The sequence below is a fragment of the Hibiscus syriacus genome, unplaced genomic scaffold (assembly GCF_006381635.1).
Source record: "Hibiscus syriacus cultivar Baekdansim isolate YM2019G1 unplaced genomic scaffold, ASM638163v2 tig00110458_pilon, whole genome shotgun sequence".
In the NCBI taxonomy this organism is placed as follows: domain Eukaryota; kingdom Viridiplantae; phylum Streptophyta; class Magnoliopsida; order Malvales; family Malvaceae; genus Hibiscus; species Hibiscus syriacus.
This window is the reverse complement of record NW_024062745.1, coordinates 2132399-2149404: the sequence shown is the minus strand read 5'-3', so window position 1 is coordinate 2149404 and position 17006 is coordinate 2132399. Positions and strand designations below refer to the sequence as shown.

The 17006-nt window shown below is 33.5% G+C and overlaps 1 protein-coding gene across 1 annotated transcript; it reads right to left on the bottom strand.

The window, feature by feature from the left end:
- Positions 1-16287: 16287 nt before the first annotated feature.
- Positions 16288-17006, bottom strand: LOC120126617. Its single transcript, XM_039144766.1, has one exon. It carries the CDS (start codon positions 16971-16973, stop codon positions 16395-16397), a length of 579 nt encoding a protein of 192 aa, XP_039000697.1. The 5' UTR covers positions 16974-17006; the 3' UTR covers positions 16288-16394.

Genomic DNA, 17006 nt, shown 5'->3' with positions numbered 1-17006 from the left:
TCATGATTATACTTAAAGTCTTTCAATGAAACCAAAGAGAAAGTCTCTATAAAATTAATGCCTTCTTTATTAGTATATCCTTTAGATACAAGACATGTCTTATATCTGTCAACATGACCTTTTGCATCTATTTTGGTTTTAAATATCCATTTGCAACCAATTAATTTTGCACCTTCAGGTAATGAGACAATCTATTAGACTTTATTATCTTGTATAGAACTTATATTGTAACACCCTAAATCTGTAAACATACTTGATCACAAATTAAAGATGTCACATCAACTTCTTAAACACTTACCAAACAAAATCGAGTCAAATTAAAAACTTTTGAAACTTATTCCTTAATTTCCTTTTTCATAAAATTAATAAATCACATAAATTAAAAATTTGTATTTTGATATTAAAATTCGATCCAATCTTGGGCAGTAATTTGACAGTTCGACACTGAATCAAACTGGAAATAAAACTGCCCAATGATTGCGTATATAAAAATCCATTTCAATACGATTATTTTTCATGCAAAATATATATCATATCATATCTACTAACATACATAATATTTCTAATTATTTATAGGTAGGATTTATGAAGCTTGATCGATTAATCGAAATATGCCAAGAGTAGGTGAATTGGATTTTTGAAGTTTAGGGAGTAAGGAGTATAAAGAGAGGAAAATTGTTGTAATACCCTTAACCCGTATATGTTTCGATATACGAGTCCAATATGTCACATCAACTTGAAAACATTTACTGAATTGAAGTTTCCCTAAAAACTTGTTTCCTTTGAAAACGCTATTGTTCTAACTTTAAAAATCTATTTTAAAGTATATTTCAACTTATAATTTATTTCTTTATTACAGGAAAATAAAATCATTATTTATTCAGTAATTTTAATAAACCACGTCTTTTCATAAAATCTTTTAAAAACATAATAATGTAATAAATTCTTGTTATGCATAGATACCGATAAAACTAAACTAAGTAAAATAAACAAAAATAGTTCTAGTTTACTATTACAAATTATAAAAAAATAAATTCGATAAATAGAAACTATTGACATAATTATACATGCCACTATAAGTCAAAAGAAACATCATAGATGCCTTACTGATACTGATGATATGTATGTCTTTCTAGAAAGATGCTCCGATAGCTCCTTACTGATCGTACTTATCCTTATTAGAACCTACGTATGAAAATCATCACGCGCTAAGTATAACTTAGTGAGGCAGTAATAATCTAAGGTGAGAAAAATCTGAAAATATCATAAACATAAATAAAATAATTCAACTTAAAACATTAGCAAACCAACTTTTCCTAGTCGATTTCTTCACTGAGACCTGAAATTTCTTTTTAAATCATGAACTCATGAAAATTCTGATAAATCATATCTGATACAATAAGCATATAATGCTTTCTGTCAACTGAAGATCATTCACAACTTTCATATTCATTTTCATAACCCAATACATATTTATGTAGCCCAATGCATATTTATGAGAACATAAGATACATGAGTAAGATGCGCACTATGCCAAACACAGTGCAAATCGTAATTGATATTGAGATATGATGCACTTCAGTGGAATCATAACCTGAACAAGCACCAACGGTGCTGGACATTGATACACGAATGTACCATAGCTGATATGATAACATTGATACACGAATGTACCAAAGCTGATATGATAACATTGATACACAAATGTACCAAAGCTGATAATACTCAACTAATGGCATGCCAAATGTACAGGTAATTCTCATTAGAGAAAATAATCTCAGTGACCGAAAATGCCTTATAATATACGATTTTAACCAACTTTTTTTTGGATTTGCCAAAATGACCAACAAATTCGCAACGCGATCTCAAATTTTGCAACCCAATTTCCAATTTCGCAACGCGAATATGTAAATCGCATTGCGATTTTCCAAATTCGCAACGCGTATCTGTAAATCGCAACTCGAATTTGTAAATTGCAACCCAGAAGTAAAATTCGCAACGCGATAGTCAAATTAGCAACACAAAAGTCAAATTCGCAACACAAAAGTCAAATTCGCAACGCGATAGTTAAATTTGCAACGCAAAAGTCAAATTCGCAACGCGAAACACAATATTAATTTTCGTAACACAAATGTAAACAGTATTATTGCAAATCATAACCTAAAACCCTAAATCACAACTCAGTCCCATCTCTATCTCTCACTCTCTACGGCGACATCCGTCCCCATCTCCGACGAAATCCGTCCTCATCTCCGGCGAAATCCGTCTATCTCTATCTCTCAGAGCAACCCTCACAACCATTCACGGTCATAAATGGAAAATCAACCATCGAGGGTTAGTTTTTTAATCTCTTATTTTTATTTTGAAATTTTTGTATTAATATTAGATTTTTATTATATTGATGATAAATTTACTGGTAATTTCAATATATATAAAGATTAACTATTTCACTGAGATTACTTAGTAAATTCATTCGGTTGCTGCCAATACTGCTATACTGTTTAGTCTTTAACCTTGTGAAGTTAGTATTTGTCTTTGTTTTGTCTTTTTGTTGAAGAAATGCAATTCATTCAAGTTTCAATTTGCAGAAGAATAGTTTTTGAAACTTAAATTCGCAACAAGAAAATGAAAATCGCAACGCAATTTTAGTTTCGCGTTGCAATTTTCATTTTCGCGTTGCGAATTTAAGTTTCAGAAACTACTCTTATTCTGCAAATTGAAACTTGAATGAATTGCATTACTTCAACAAAAAGACAAAACAAAGACAAATACTAACTTCACAGTGTTGCTAATTTAAGTTTCAAGAATAAACTATTACTCTTTATGTTATCCTTGAACCTGCACTAAACCTATATGATGTCCTTTTAAATGTTTATATAAGTGCTTACTTCTGGAATTTTATTTGATGCATTTTGTGAACTATGGTGGAATAATGACAGCATGTGAATATCGTGCTAGTTTGAAACATATTTGGCTTTGTTTACACTGTTTAATATCATTTCTGTTTATAGTGTATAATTTGTAGTTTTTTTTTGGATAAATTAATTTGTAGTTTTTGGTATATCTAACTTGGTATGTTTATTGTTTTTGTAGAAATTTGTTTCGGCTGCATTAACCTTAAGGAATAAATTAAGCCTAGCCACTAAAATTGCGTCGACGCTTACACTCTACAAAGAAAATTGTTTGAGGATACTTGCTTCGGGCCATGGCTGAAAGTACAACATACGGGTGGAGATGCTATGTTGACACATTTGTTTCTTCAGACCATGACTAATGATCTACCCGAGAGGATACAACGTGGTGATGAAGAGATATGGTTTCATTTTCCTCCGGCATCGACGTATACTTGTTTTGGGCGGGAGGAGTTTTGCTTAATCACTGGTCTACGCTTCGGACACAATGAAGTAACACGGTACACTAGTCATATCTCCCGCCCATCATGGTTATCTCGGGTTTTTCCTGAGCTGGCAAAGTCGAAGCTGAGTTTACACGTCGACGACTTGAAGAGATTATTTGTTAAAGATGGTTTTACTCGGATGGATGACCTTGAAATTGTTCGAGTATGCCATTTATTACTTTTGCATGCCGACGTTTTAGGCAAAGAGGGCAGACAACCTATCTCCGAGGACCTAATATTATTGGTAGATGACCTAAATGCATGGAACCTATTTCCGTGGGGTTCATATCTATAGAAAGCTACCTGGAAGAAGTTGTCGTCTGCCTTTGAGGACCGAAAAAGTTTGCGGGGCGATGGTTCTAAATATACTTTGACAGGCTTTACTTGGGCCTTTAAGGTAAGAATTTCTATATAATGTTTCCAAAATTATAATTAATTATTTAACAATTACTAATGTTTGTGTATTATATTGTTTGTAGATTTGGATATTTGAGGCTTTCCCCAGCATGCGGACATATGCGATAAAAAGATAAAATGATATTCCTAGGGCTATTACCTGGAAGAGGATCCGCATGTTGGATTGGGAAGAGTTACTCTCATATACTATGATGAATGATGTAAATTAACACACAAATAATACCATATATAAACAAGTTATTACTAGTACAAGTTTAACTTTGTTTGAGCTTTTATATTGTTAGGAGGCCAACTATCCATTACAGAGGCTGAGCTTGCCACTGATTGGTGGCAAGCTAGTAAGTGGTTTTTTGATTGGACGGATAATGAACACCCCCCACTTCGAGAGCCATCACTTGATCGGGTCGATTCTACAGCTTGACACCCAGAGCCATCACCTGATCGAGCCTCTTCTCCACCTCCTCCATCACCTATTCCATCACATCATCGAGCCTCTTCTCCACCATCACCTCATGATAGGCGACCGACAAAGAGGCCACGACATTTATCTCCCTGTTCTCCACCTCCACGAGATGAGTTAGGAGAGTTACGTGATGAGGTCAGTACTTTGCGTCATGAGGTCGGTACTTTACGTGAAGATAATGGTGTATGGCATGATGAGGTTCGATCTTTACGTGGTGAGGTGGATTTTTTACGCGATGACAATGGTGCGCTACGTGGTGAGGTATCTACTTTACGTGATGAGGTTACCGCTCTACGCGAGATTGTTTCATCGTTGCAGAATGAGGTTCATACTCTACGTAATGAGGTAAATTTGTTTAATACTATACTAAAAATGCAAATAACCTTTTTTCGGCATTATTTATTTATTTATTTACTGATTTATGTATTAATTTATTTTCAGCGGCCCGATAAGGTAGATACTTTACGTCTTATTTTTCTTGCACGACATGGTTCACGCATCAGACGTCGTGCACGTGCCATTACGTATCCGTTCACCCCACTAGTGCCAAGACTCCGTAAGAAGAAGCCTGATGCACCTATCATCATTCAAGAGGCGCCTCCTATCGTTCAAGAGGCCCCTCTTATCATCGAAGAGGCCCCTTCCACCGTTCAAGAGGCCCCTGTCATCGTTCAAGAGGTCCCGCCCACCGTTCAAGAGCTCGATTCACATGGCGTCATATGTCGACATATTGATAAACCCCCTCTCGTGCCCGATATGATGGATGCGAGTTGGCTTTCGTATATGTTACCGGCCAATACCATTCCTCAGCAAGAGAGAGAAACACTACCGGACACAATTACGGATAATACCCTATGGACTAAGACCGCAGTTGATTTTTATCTACATGAGCGAAGCAATGAGTGTTATTCTGACCTATGCAAACTCGACGATGTTATGCATTTGTTTCTTGATCGGTCTTGGTGGGTATTTTATTAGGGGTTGAATATAATGGCTATCTCGAAGGGGTGATAAGTCTTATATTCTTCTTATATTGCATTTTGATTAATTTTTTTAAATTATTAATAAATTCACTAATATATGTATTTTTTTTATAAAACAGCATATTGATGCGTGGGTGTCACGTCTTCTAATAATAAGGAAATTGAGGAAAATAAGAAATACTCGATGGACTATTATGCCGACGTCTTTTCACGTAGCTCACTTGAATGATCCGATATATGCTTCATATACGTTGGGTAATGGAAAAGCTAAACTTTATCCTGCGTGGTGAGAGGTCGATAAGGTTAGTATTTATTTTTTGAATATTTTAAAGGTTTTCATAAATTTTATTTGATGTGCAGAATTATTTATGATTGCAGGTGTTTATCCCTGTTTTGGAACGTCGTCATTGGCTTCTCGTCGAGCTTCAGCTCCCATCCCTGAATACAATAGTATATGACAGCATGTTGAATTACATACCATTGTCTAATTTGAGAGATATTATTTGTAAGGGATGGAGAGCTCATTTGGCGAAATACTTGGACGCGATTGATTATTGGAATAATTCTGGAAACAAGAAGCCAAAAAAGTTCAAAGTTACAATGATCAGAGACGATACCGCGCCACAACAAACGGAGGGAGCCAGAGGGGATTGTGGTCCTCTTGTATGCATGTTCTTGGATCGTTTGACGACTGGAAATAAACACCTTCTACCTCCCACATATAGAGATAGAGGTGCAGTAGGCTTATGGTTTCAGCATTTTATGGCTTGAGTGATATATGTGAGACGTTGCCTACCTGTATCTGCGTGCTGAAAGTTTGCATAAACAATTGGTAAGTTTGAGCAAGTGTTGTTAACATATATACTCTTTGTTGGTTTGAAAATGTTTGGTTAAGTACCTAGAATTCAATAATTTGATGTTTGTTGGTTTTAGATGTGTAGAAAGTGTTGTTTGAGCAAATGTTTGGTTTCTGCAGGTTATTCCTGACGTGAGCTGCGTGAAATTGATGTATTTGTGCATAACCAACAGTCTGGGGTACACTTTTTTTGCTTGTTTAATTGAATTTTACATTGAAAGTTGATTTGTTTAATTGATGAGGAAATAAGAATTATTTTTTGCTTGTTTAATTGATTTATAAAAGTTGATTTGTTTAATTTGATGTGTAAATAAGAATTATTTTTTTGCTTGTTTAATTGATTTGTAAAAGTTGATTTGTTGTTTTAAATTCAATCTGCATTATGTTGAAGGCAAAAAAGACCTATTGAAGGTACAAATTCGCAACGCGAAAGTCAAATTCGCGTTGCGATTTTCGGTTTGCGATTTCGCGTTGCGAATTTGACTATCGCAACGCTTATTTCGTGTTACGAATTTAACTTTCACATTGATCGCAACATACAACATCAAGTTATATACAACATCAAACACATTCCAAGCTATAAATACAAGCTAAGGACACTTGAAGAAGAAAGAGAACAACTATTCAAGCAATCAAGCCCAAGAGAAAATCCCAACATGATAATAACTGAACATATCATAGCAATGTTAAAACTCAAGTTACTAATGAATGTCTCACAGAAAATGTATGCATTCACACATAAAATACACATAATACAACGTTTACATTTAAAAATCACCTAAGTTAATAAGTCCCAAAAGGTTAAGCCGGTTGTGATTGGGATTTTGATTTTGATTTCCTTTTGCTTGGCACCATATGAGCTTTGGATTTTGATGAGGATCCATTTTTTGGTAGAGCAAAAGATGATTGTGATGGCACTGGTGATCCACAAGTCAACCTTGTATGACCACTTTACTTGCACCAACTACATGTCGATATCCTCTTCTTTTCACCCTTAGACGGTATACGATCATGATTTTTTGGTCAACCAGGTAGTCTGATGTCCATGACTGGTGGCAAAACTGTTTGTAAGTCATCTGGTATGTCCCACAGAGAAGGATGTGGACATGGGTAGACAATCTCGACATAAGTCTGTCGATATACTTATGTAGTGTAGCAATCCATAGCGTATGCGCTTGAATCATCTTGGTTTAGATGAAGAGAAACTTTTATAACATGGCCACACAGATAACCAGATGTTTGTCAATTCTTACAACTACACTTCTTTGCATTTATATCGACAAGCCCATTTAAGTTATTATCCAATACTTCAAACAAAGTGTTTGAACATGGTTCAACTCTCCATGACGTTGACATCACAACACGTTTCGTTATCTTTTTTTCAGTCCATGGTGTAACACGACTTTCCAATGTTCCTGTAAATTTAAATAAATAATACTTAGTAAAATATATGATAAGTTACGAATTTAAAGAAATAATACATGCATGGTTTCTTTTCTTATAGTACCACTGTTGAATAGAGGCTCAAAAAAACTCCATTAACATAGCAATGGGTAATTTTTGGGAATGACGACTTAGAGCGTTGATTGATTATGCACTATTAGACGTCATGAAACCATATCTTTCTCCAAGTTGATGCACTCTTGACCATCTTTCAAACCCGACATCTTCTAATGTTTGAGCACATTGAGGCAAAACATGTCTTAAACAATTTATATGCTTATTAAAATCCACTTCTCGATAAGCTTTTACAGCCTTCCAGTATGTCCATTTGTGATTTTTTATACCAGCAGACCTTGATTTTAGATTTCTATACAAATGAACACCACAAAGTCCATGAAAAGCATCTGGGAAACACCTTCTAACAGCGTTGTCAATTGAGTTTGCCCTATCGGATATGATTGTCAGATTGCTAATAGGACCTATGCAATCCCTAAGATGTCCCATAAACCATGTCTATGAATCAGAGGTTTTAGATTTGCCAACCCCGTAAGCTATTGGCAGTATCCCATTGTTAGCATCCATGGCTACTGCTAATAAGTTTACTCCAATGTATCGACATTTCAAATGTGCTCCATCAACTATAATAACTGGGCGTATGCAAGTAATAAACGAACTAATCTACAAAATCATATACACAAGAAATATAATCATTTAAATGTGAAATGCATGCAACTAACAAAAATAAGTCAACAAAATTATAATTATTTACTAACCGCAGCACCAATGGCGATAAACAGCAACTCAAAGTGTAAATCTCTATCTGTTTTGATATGAGTTACCGTCCCAGGATTTTTCAACTTTAAATTATGACAATAAGCTGGCAGTTGGGCAAACGATGCTTCTGGCGACCCCCTCAACAATTCCAAGGCATAACATTTGGCTCTCTAAGCTTGAGAATATGAGATACTAATCTTGAACCGAGCATTCATGTCAGTCATAATTTCATGTCCCCGATATACCCTTCCATTCAAAAACATTAACTCAGCTAGAAAACCACCCAACACCTTTTTGTTTGCCTGTCTATGGTGAGGAAAAACTTGGGTTTTTGAACATGTATGTTTATCAATAAAAGTCCTAACTTGAAACATTTCGTAATCTTTTATCCTCTTTGCAATCATACGCCATGTACAGTTTTTGTCAATCATACACTTTGTTTCGAAACAATCTTTGCTTGATTTGTTAACTTTTAGTTGATAGCCATCTTCCACACATTTCGTATACAAAATTATCTTCAAGTCTTCTTTTGTATCAAAACAATCATCTTTCTTGATATGAATAACTTTTGTGTAACAATCAACTGCTATCTTTACCAACTCTTCTTCCGGTATCTGAAGTAATTCTGACATATTCCAGTTATACTCCCGTGGTATTTTCTTCTTTTTCTTTTCTTCGGGGATTTCTTCTTTTTCTTCTTCAGGGTTATATGAATTATAGAAAGGATGTTCAACATGTTCATTCACAGTTGTAACTTCCTCCTCATTTTCATCAACAACATCTTACTCGGCAGCGGCTGTTTCATCATCAAAAATTCGAGTATTGACCAATATCAAAATCATTACATGCAGGGTCTGTTTCTTCTTCCATCACATCATCAAAATCCGAGTATTGACCAAGATCAAAGTCCGGGTATTGACCAAGATCAATTTTGAATACTGACTAGTACTCACAATTTTTTCTGTTGGCTCATAATCGTCTAACTGCTCAATACGAAAACCGGAATTTGGTGCTGAAAGTTTATTGGGATTTAGATTAGGAAAAGGTTGTGGGTTTTGAGATTGTGTTTGATATTGTGTTTGGTATTGGAAATGTGGTGAAACAAAATTTTCTTAGTGATGAAATTGTGGTGGAACCATTAAAATTTTGAGGTTGATAACAACGTTGTACATTGTGAGCACCATAAACTGGGGTTGAAGAAGTTAGTTGATTACTATCCGCTAGTGACTCAACTTCACTACTTCTAGGTTCAACAACATACAATGTAACATCATCTTCTTGCGAAACACTAATGTAAGCAATGAATCATTCAACATCTTCATTGTCGGTTAACAAATAAACTTTACCTTTTCTTTGATAAGATAGCTTAAATCCACTTAGAGGCTCTAAATTCAATTTCTTTGCAACACGTAACATTAGAGTTTCATAAGTTAACTTTTTTAATGACAGTTTTAGTTGAAGATTCATGGGTAAAGGCACATATTGTAAAACACCATGAACATTCTCCCATGACCCTCCAAAACACAAATCTATCCAAACATGATCAACATTAGATGATTTCATTCTACAAATTGTAAATTAATTTACTAAACAAACGAGATATAAACTAGATATCATCACTAACTTAGAGAAAAACACACCTTTATTAAGTTGATAGTTGATAATTTGGGAGAGAAATCATTGAAAAATTATATAGAAATAAAATTATGTAAAAAAAAAATTAGAGATGGGGAAGGATGTCGTTGGATATAAGAACGGATGTCGCCGGAGAGAGTGATAGATGGAGATGGAATGAGTTGCGATTTAGGGATTTAGGTTATGAGTTGTTGTTGCTGCGTTGTTATATACCCAAAACATTTGTGTTGCGAAACTAAAACCTATTACGAAATTAAATTCGTGTTGCGAATTCGAAAATCTAGTTGCGAATTTGAAATTCAGTTACGAATTTGAAATTCCACGTTGAAAATTTGACTTTTGTGTTGCGAATTTGACTTATGTGTTGCGATTTACAAATTCTCGTTGCGATTTATAGGTTCGCGTTGCGAATTTGACTATCACGTTGCAAATTTGACTATCGCGTTGCGAATTTGACTTTTGTGTTGCGAATTTAACTATCGCGTTGCGAATTTGACTTCTGTGTTGCGATTTACAAATTCGCGTTGCGATTTACAGATTCGCGTTGCGAAATTGGAAATTGGGTTGCGAAATTGGAGTTTGCGTTGCGAATTTGTTGGTCATTTTGGCAAATCCAAAAAAAGTTGGTTAAAATTGTATATTATAAGACATTTTCGGTCACTGAGGTTATTTTCTCTTCTCATTATACATACAATGGGATCATGTACTATAATTAATTCCATAATCAAAATATCATGCTTGGGCAGTTCATACCCTAAATCATTCATAAAACTGATATAGAATATTATAAAAATATTCTTTATAAACTTTATAAATCATACTGTAACTTTGAATGAGGTTGACTCATCGCAAGTCGTCCTCGATCAAAAATAATTAAATAAATAAATTGCACTCACCTTTGCCTCACTACAGAACTTTTATACAATAGTCCTAGTCACGAGCTTTATCCTTTCCTTTCGGATCGTTTGGATTGCTAGATTTATCGTAGTCTGACAATACCAAATTATAACACAAAATGTTCAAACTACATATTAGTATTGTACTAGCATGAGCTAATTTTAACACTCGAAAATATATAAAAATCGAGATTAAATCGATATCAACTAAATCACGTTTCCATTATAATTTCCAACTTCTCAAAAATACTCTTCCAAATTCATGAATATTTATTTTCATGTTTAACCCTTCATCTTTTCTAAATTACACAAATAAGCCACAATTTGTGAATTATTTTTAGAATTCACCTCAACCTTTCCATTTAATTCATAATGGTCCTTAACCATTATGCTCATTGTACATTAAATATAAAAATTCCAGCACTTTAATAAAATGTTCAAATCAATACCTCAACATTTCAAACATTACTCTTCATCTTCTAATCCATTTCAACTTAAATTCTAAAATTTTCATATTCAGACAACTTGCACTACCTTTAAAGAATCAATATTCTATATTTATATACACACTGGAATTTAATTATGTTTCTTCCGTTGAAAACTAGACTCGAATAATAATCTATCCATATAAATAAATCCTTCTAATTCATTATGTACAATTTATGGTGAATTTTCAAAGTTGACCGACAGATTCTGTTTTGTGCATAATCTGCTGCCCGTTTTTCTGACCTTTCCTCAGTTAAAAATTCATATCTTTTTATATACACCTTGAAATTGATTCTCGTTTATTTTAAACAAACATAGATTTATATAAAAACACAATATATAAAAATAACCTCCAAATAATTTTTATAGAATTTCTGGTGAATTGTCAAACTCACTGCCAGATTTATTCCCTATGGCTGAATACCTCTAAATCATTTAGGGGATTTTTATTTCATTTTCAAGCATGAATTCAACCTCCTATGATTAAATTCATGCATTTCCAATCATAAAAACATCAAATTGAATCAAAATCTCATCCTTCTCATAATCCCTAACATGGTCAACCCTTATTTATGCATGTACAATTAATTTTAACTATCATACAAGCTTTAGAAATAATTACTAACATCAAAAACATAAAAATCATTCATCAATTCTTCAAGATCACTAAACCTCCTTAAACCTTAATCATGAAATCTCATCACATAATCATCTTCACCATGAAATATTGGTACCAAATGATAGAGAATTTCATGTAGATTAATTCTCTATCTAATAACTAAATCCAAAAATCAAGTATATTGCTTAAAAAATCCAAATAAAAATCCTTGCCTTGGAGAACTTGGAGTTTCTGCCTTGAAGACGTTGAATGCTGATAATAGCTTAATTGTGTTGAATATTCTAGCATTTAAAAGAGAAACACATGGTAATTTCCAATTAATTGAATTTAATATCCAATTAATGAAAAACCTCAAAAATACCCTTAATAAATCTTGAAAATTACCAAATGCCATTGTATTATCTTCCATTAAAATATTTCTTGGTGAAAAATTAATCAACTTGGCTTTGACTTTCGAATTTTTCCATGCAATATTCAAATTTTGCATTTTAGTCACTAAAATTTAACTGTTTCGGTCAAATCTGAAAAATTGTAATGTTCTGAGCGAATTTCTTCTGATCTAAAATATGAAAATAATATTTCCAACCATTTTCTAACATCCTTAAAATTTTCGTAAAATTTCAGTTCGATCCGATTATCCGATTTCAATACCGAACTTTACTGCTTTATAACTTTTAACATAATTCCCGTATCAAAAAAATATGATTCTCACTAAAATCTCTATTTTAATCCAAACTATTCATTTACAAACTAAAACATATAACTTTTAAAAATTACAAATTACAAATTTCAGTCCCTACACTTTTCAAAGTTTATACTTTAGCCCCTAAACTTTCAAAAGTTATATTTTAGTTACTGGTTCAAATTTGGGGTATTACAATTGCACAATGATTTATAATGGTTCAACTCTCTTAATGAAGTCTACATCCACTACATAAGATCTTCACTTAGGATTTTCCTACAAATCCACTAATTTGGTCTTTTTTTCAAGGATAAAAAGATAACATTTACAAACTCCCTAGCTTTTCAAAGGCTTAACTAGAACCAAAGCCCCTTTACAAAGGAAAAGAATTGTAAACAAGAAAACCTTTAAAAAAGAAGGTGTTTTCAAATTAAAGCTCACAAAAACACAAATATTTACAAGAGAAAGAGAAATAAAGAATGAAAAGATTTTCTCTTATGTTTGATTGCTTGGATAAGTGTTGTGTAACATTCTTCAAGTGTTTTGAACTTGTTTTTATATGTTGGAGTGAGTTACTAGTCATTTTTAGCCGTTTAAGAAGGTTTGAAGCCATTAGAAGACTTTCTGCACACAAATTTTGAAACTCTTCAAAAAAGCCGTTGGAAAAATATGACCGTTGGAGCCAAAGTATCGAAACTTTAGGGAAAGTTTTGAAACTCTTGAGATAGTTTCAAAACTCTTAAAAAGTATCAAAACTTTTTGGAAAATTGTCTTGGAAAGTTTTGAAATTTCTGGTCAAAATACTCATTTTAAGGTTTTGATTGGACTTAGAATTATTTTTGAAAACTTTGAATAAATTCAATTTAGTCCAACAAACATTTTGCTCTTATTTGTAATATCAAAATACAAGTTCTACAATCTCTCCTTTTTTGATATAACAAAACCTTTAAAAAAATAGTTTTTGACAAAATGCTTCCCACTTATTAAAACATTTAACGAAAAAGAGAACTATTAGGAAAAATATTAAAGCTCCCCCTTTTTTATTCTTGAAATTGAATTTTTCAGACATATACTTCTCCCCATTTTTGTTATATAAAAATAATTCAAACTTTTAAGGTAAAAATAACAATAGAGAATAAGTAGTAATTTTAACATTAAAATCATTTGAAAAATCAAAAGTTTCCCCTCAACAAATGCATTCCAAACAAAAAATTGACTTTAAAAGCTTGACACGACATTGAATTTCGACAAAGATGAACAAACATGTTAGTAACACATGAAATTCAATATATCGAAGTCTAATATGCTTTATACAATACCAATTGTTGCATTTAAGTGCATGTGCATAAAGCTATCAAAAAATGTTATGCATTTGAAAAATTGATATCAATTGTTAGAGAGATATCATTTGCAATAAATTACATGCATAAACATATAAATTAAGGTCAAAAATTAAAATTTGTAAAAACAAAGCATTAAAGCCAATTTTGACCAAAATTATGAAAACAACCCATGATCTAATCATGTCAAATCTTTCTTTAGTTGTGATCTTCCAATAAGATAAAATTCTCTTGAGTCTAAACTCTCCGACGATGATAAGAGTAAACACGAGATTGTCTATTTCTTGGGGACTATAATCTCTTTATATAGCTGATTTAAGAATCAATTATTTTCTGTACTTATAACTCTGCCGCTCATCAAATTATAAATACAACTTTAATAGTATAGTATCTACATATTTATTTTCATGACATTTCTAATACGTTATGACTTTATAACATAATTGATCACTTAATTTATGTCATATTTTATGATAACAATATACATTATAAATATGTGTCCGTAATTATGGATTTTAATCCAGCATAACGGAGATAATGAACAGAGAGGGTATTCGAGATATCCATGTACTTTGTGCCGAGAGACTTTTATACCGACTTTTAATGTGTATTATTATTATACATAGTTTGGTAAAATGAATTGACCTTATTATTATGTAGTACTTTATTTTTATGAATTTGATCATTATCAAGTTAAACGTGTGTAATTGTTCAGAAGATGTGGAACTTTGAAAGTCTTGAACCCTAAAGAGGTCCCCTAAGATTCTTGACCAACACAGGATATCCGAATGAGATGGAACACTTGTACCCCTTTACTGAAGGGAGAGTCGTAAAGTGAATTGAAACAAGACTTATAAAAGTGTTCAAGCATGTAATTTGCTATTTTCGCGGATTTTTTTCCGTATATATATCTTGCGGAGGACTCTCTACACGTAGGTTTAATTTAACAAATGGATTGAGATATCTCTACACTAAACCTGTTGCCAAGGACCTCGACGTTCGAGTAAATTTGTATAAGCCCGTAATTCGAGTTATCTTAATTATTGTAAAAATTAAGCAAGTACATTTTAGATTAGGCACATTTGTCTCCGTGGTTATATGTATATCATGTAGAGGATTCTCGTCACCTCGGTGGGATGCCTGGGAATGACATCTTGATGTTTTGTAAATGCCAAGGATAAATTCGTATAGCCTTAACGGAGGTATCTTGACTCTCTTTGACATGCGGAGAGAAAGTGATATAATTTTATAGTTAAGGTGGGGTGTAGATATCTATGCATCTTCGGCTAGAAAGGAGACAACTCGACACCTTCAGAAGAGTTTGACTACAGGTCGAAGATACCTGTCTTGGTAGGAGTAGAGAGGGGATTCTTTCCTCGCAAAGGCATCTCAATACTCGTAATAACAATGAAGAGATTCATATTGTTATAACGAAAACCTCAATACTTTTTGAAGATTCCTTTGAGTCGTAGTAGTTAGAGAGTGAGGAATTCTTGCTTGATAAAATACTATAAAAATATGTGGAGACATCTTTACGTCCTATAAATTGACACTCTTATTTTCAGAACAAAAGCTTCTTAATTCTTTTTTCCTATTTAATTTGAAAGGAGTAAAGGCATCTCAACATTCTCAGCCAATTGATAGATGAGACAACCCAACTATAATCACATATATATATATATATATATATATATATATATATATGCTTATTAGTGTGAATATATTTACACTTCACGAAATAAATGTAAAATGAGTAAAATTTTGGAGGTGAAGGGCCCAAATAAGCAGTGGGTTTCATAGAGCCTTTGGACGGCCTCTCTATGACGTCCAACCTTTACTAGCCATACTCAAAACAACATGTCAACCATTTAGAGTTGATATACATTTTTGCACGAACCGAAAGACTTTAATGATAAATGAATTATTATTATTTTTCGATGTCTTGAATTCAAGGGCTAAAAATATGAGGGATTTGAGTGTCTAATATCAAATGGTTGAGAGTTATCATCGAACAGATACTATCTTATACTTACCAAGGATTAATAAAAAAAAAAGAGAATATATATTTAAATGCCGATAAGAATTATATGGTGTATATATAAAATAAAAGATTTTAAACAATTAAATATGTTTGATTTAATATTTTGTGCATATTTCATTAACGATATATCAATCAAAATAAACTCAATTATATTTTTTTTGATGAATTCATGCTCCAGTTGATCAACAAATAGAAGAACATAAACCCAGAAAAAAGTTAATGTAGCAATGAAATAATTACACGCACAGCTTTCTGTACAGTAAAGGTTTTGAATGTAATTAATTAAATAAAAGTATATTTTACATTGGACCTCAAGAAAAGGTAGATCAATCCGTATACGTACGTACGTATTTGTACAGAGATTACAGAACAGAACCTTCGTAAATGGTCGACAATCTGAGCTTAAACGATCTGACGGCCAGTTTAGCTCGTCTGGAGGTGTATCTCTGGAATTTTCTAATGGAACCAGATCTCGACATCCCAGGCGGCTGAGGTTGCGGCTTGGCAAAGGACTTGTCGTCGGGAACCGATCCGCCGGCGGCGGAGGCCACCACTATCACAGGCGAAATACGAGCCTTCTTGCGGCGATTAGAGTCGTTTTTGGAGTCGTTTTCGATAGCACGACTGGCTTTGAAGGCCAAAGCCGCCATGTCCGTGGACGCCAATCGCTGCTGTAGCTTCGAAACGGGGAGGACGAAGTAGATTTGGTTAGCTTGCAGCTGGTGGTCGACATCCAAGGCCGGGATGTATTCGTCGTAACATAAGCTGTCGGAGTTGCAGAGGAAGATCGACGGAGAAGCTTCGGCGTGGAGAACCTGGGAGACGAAGACGGGGAGGCAGTATTTATGAAGATCGCCGTTGATGGAAACAACATGAGCAGCCGGTCGATGAGTTGAATCGGAGACAGAGTCTCCGGTACCGGAAGAGAAGCAGATTCCCATGGCATCGACCGGAATCGCAATCAACAGAAGAAC

Bases quoted from the DNA above. Each gene is read 5' to 3' on its own strand.
- LOC120126617 (XM_039144766.1), bottom strand. From the start codon at position 16,973: ATGGGAATCTGCTTCTCTTCCGGTACCGGAGACTCTGTCTCCGATTCA.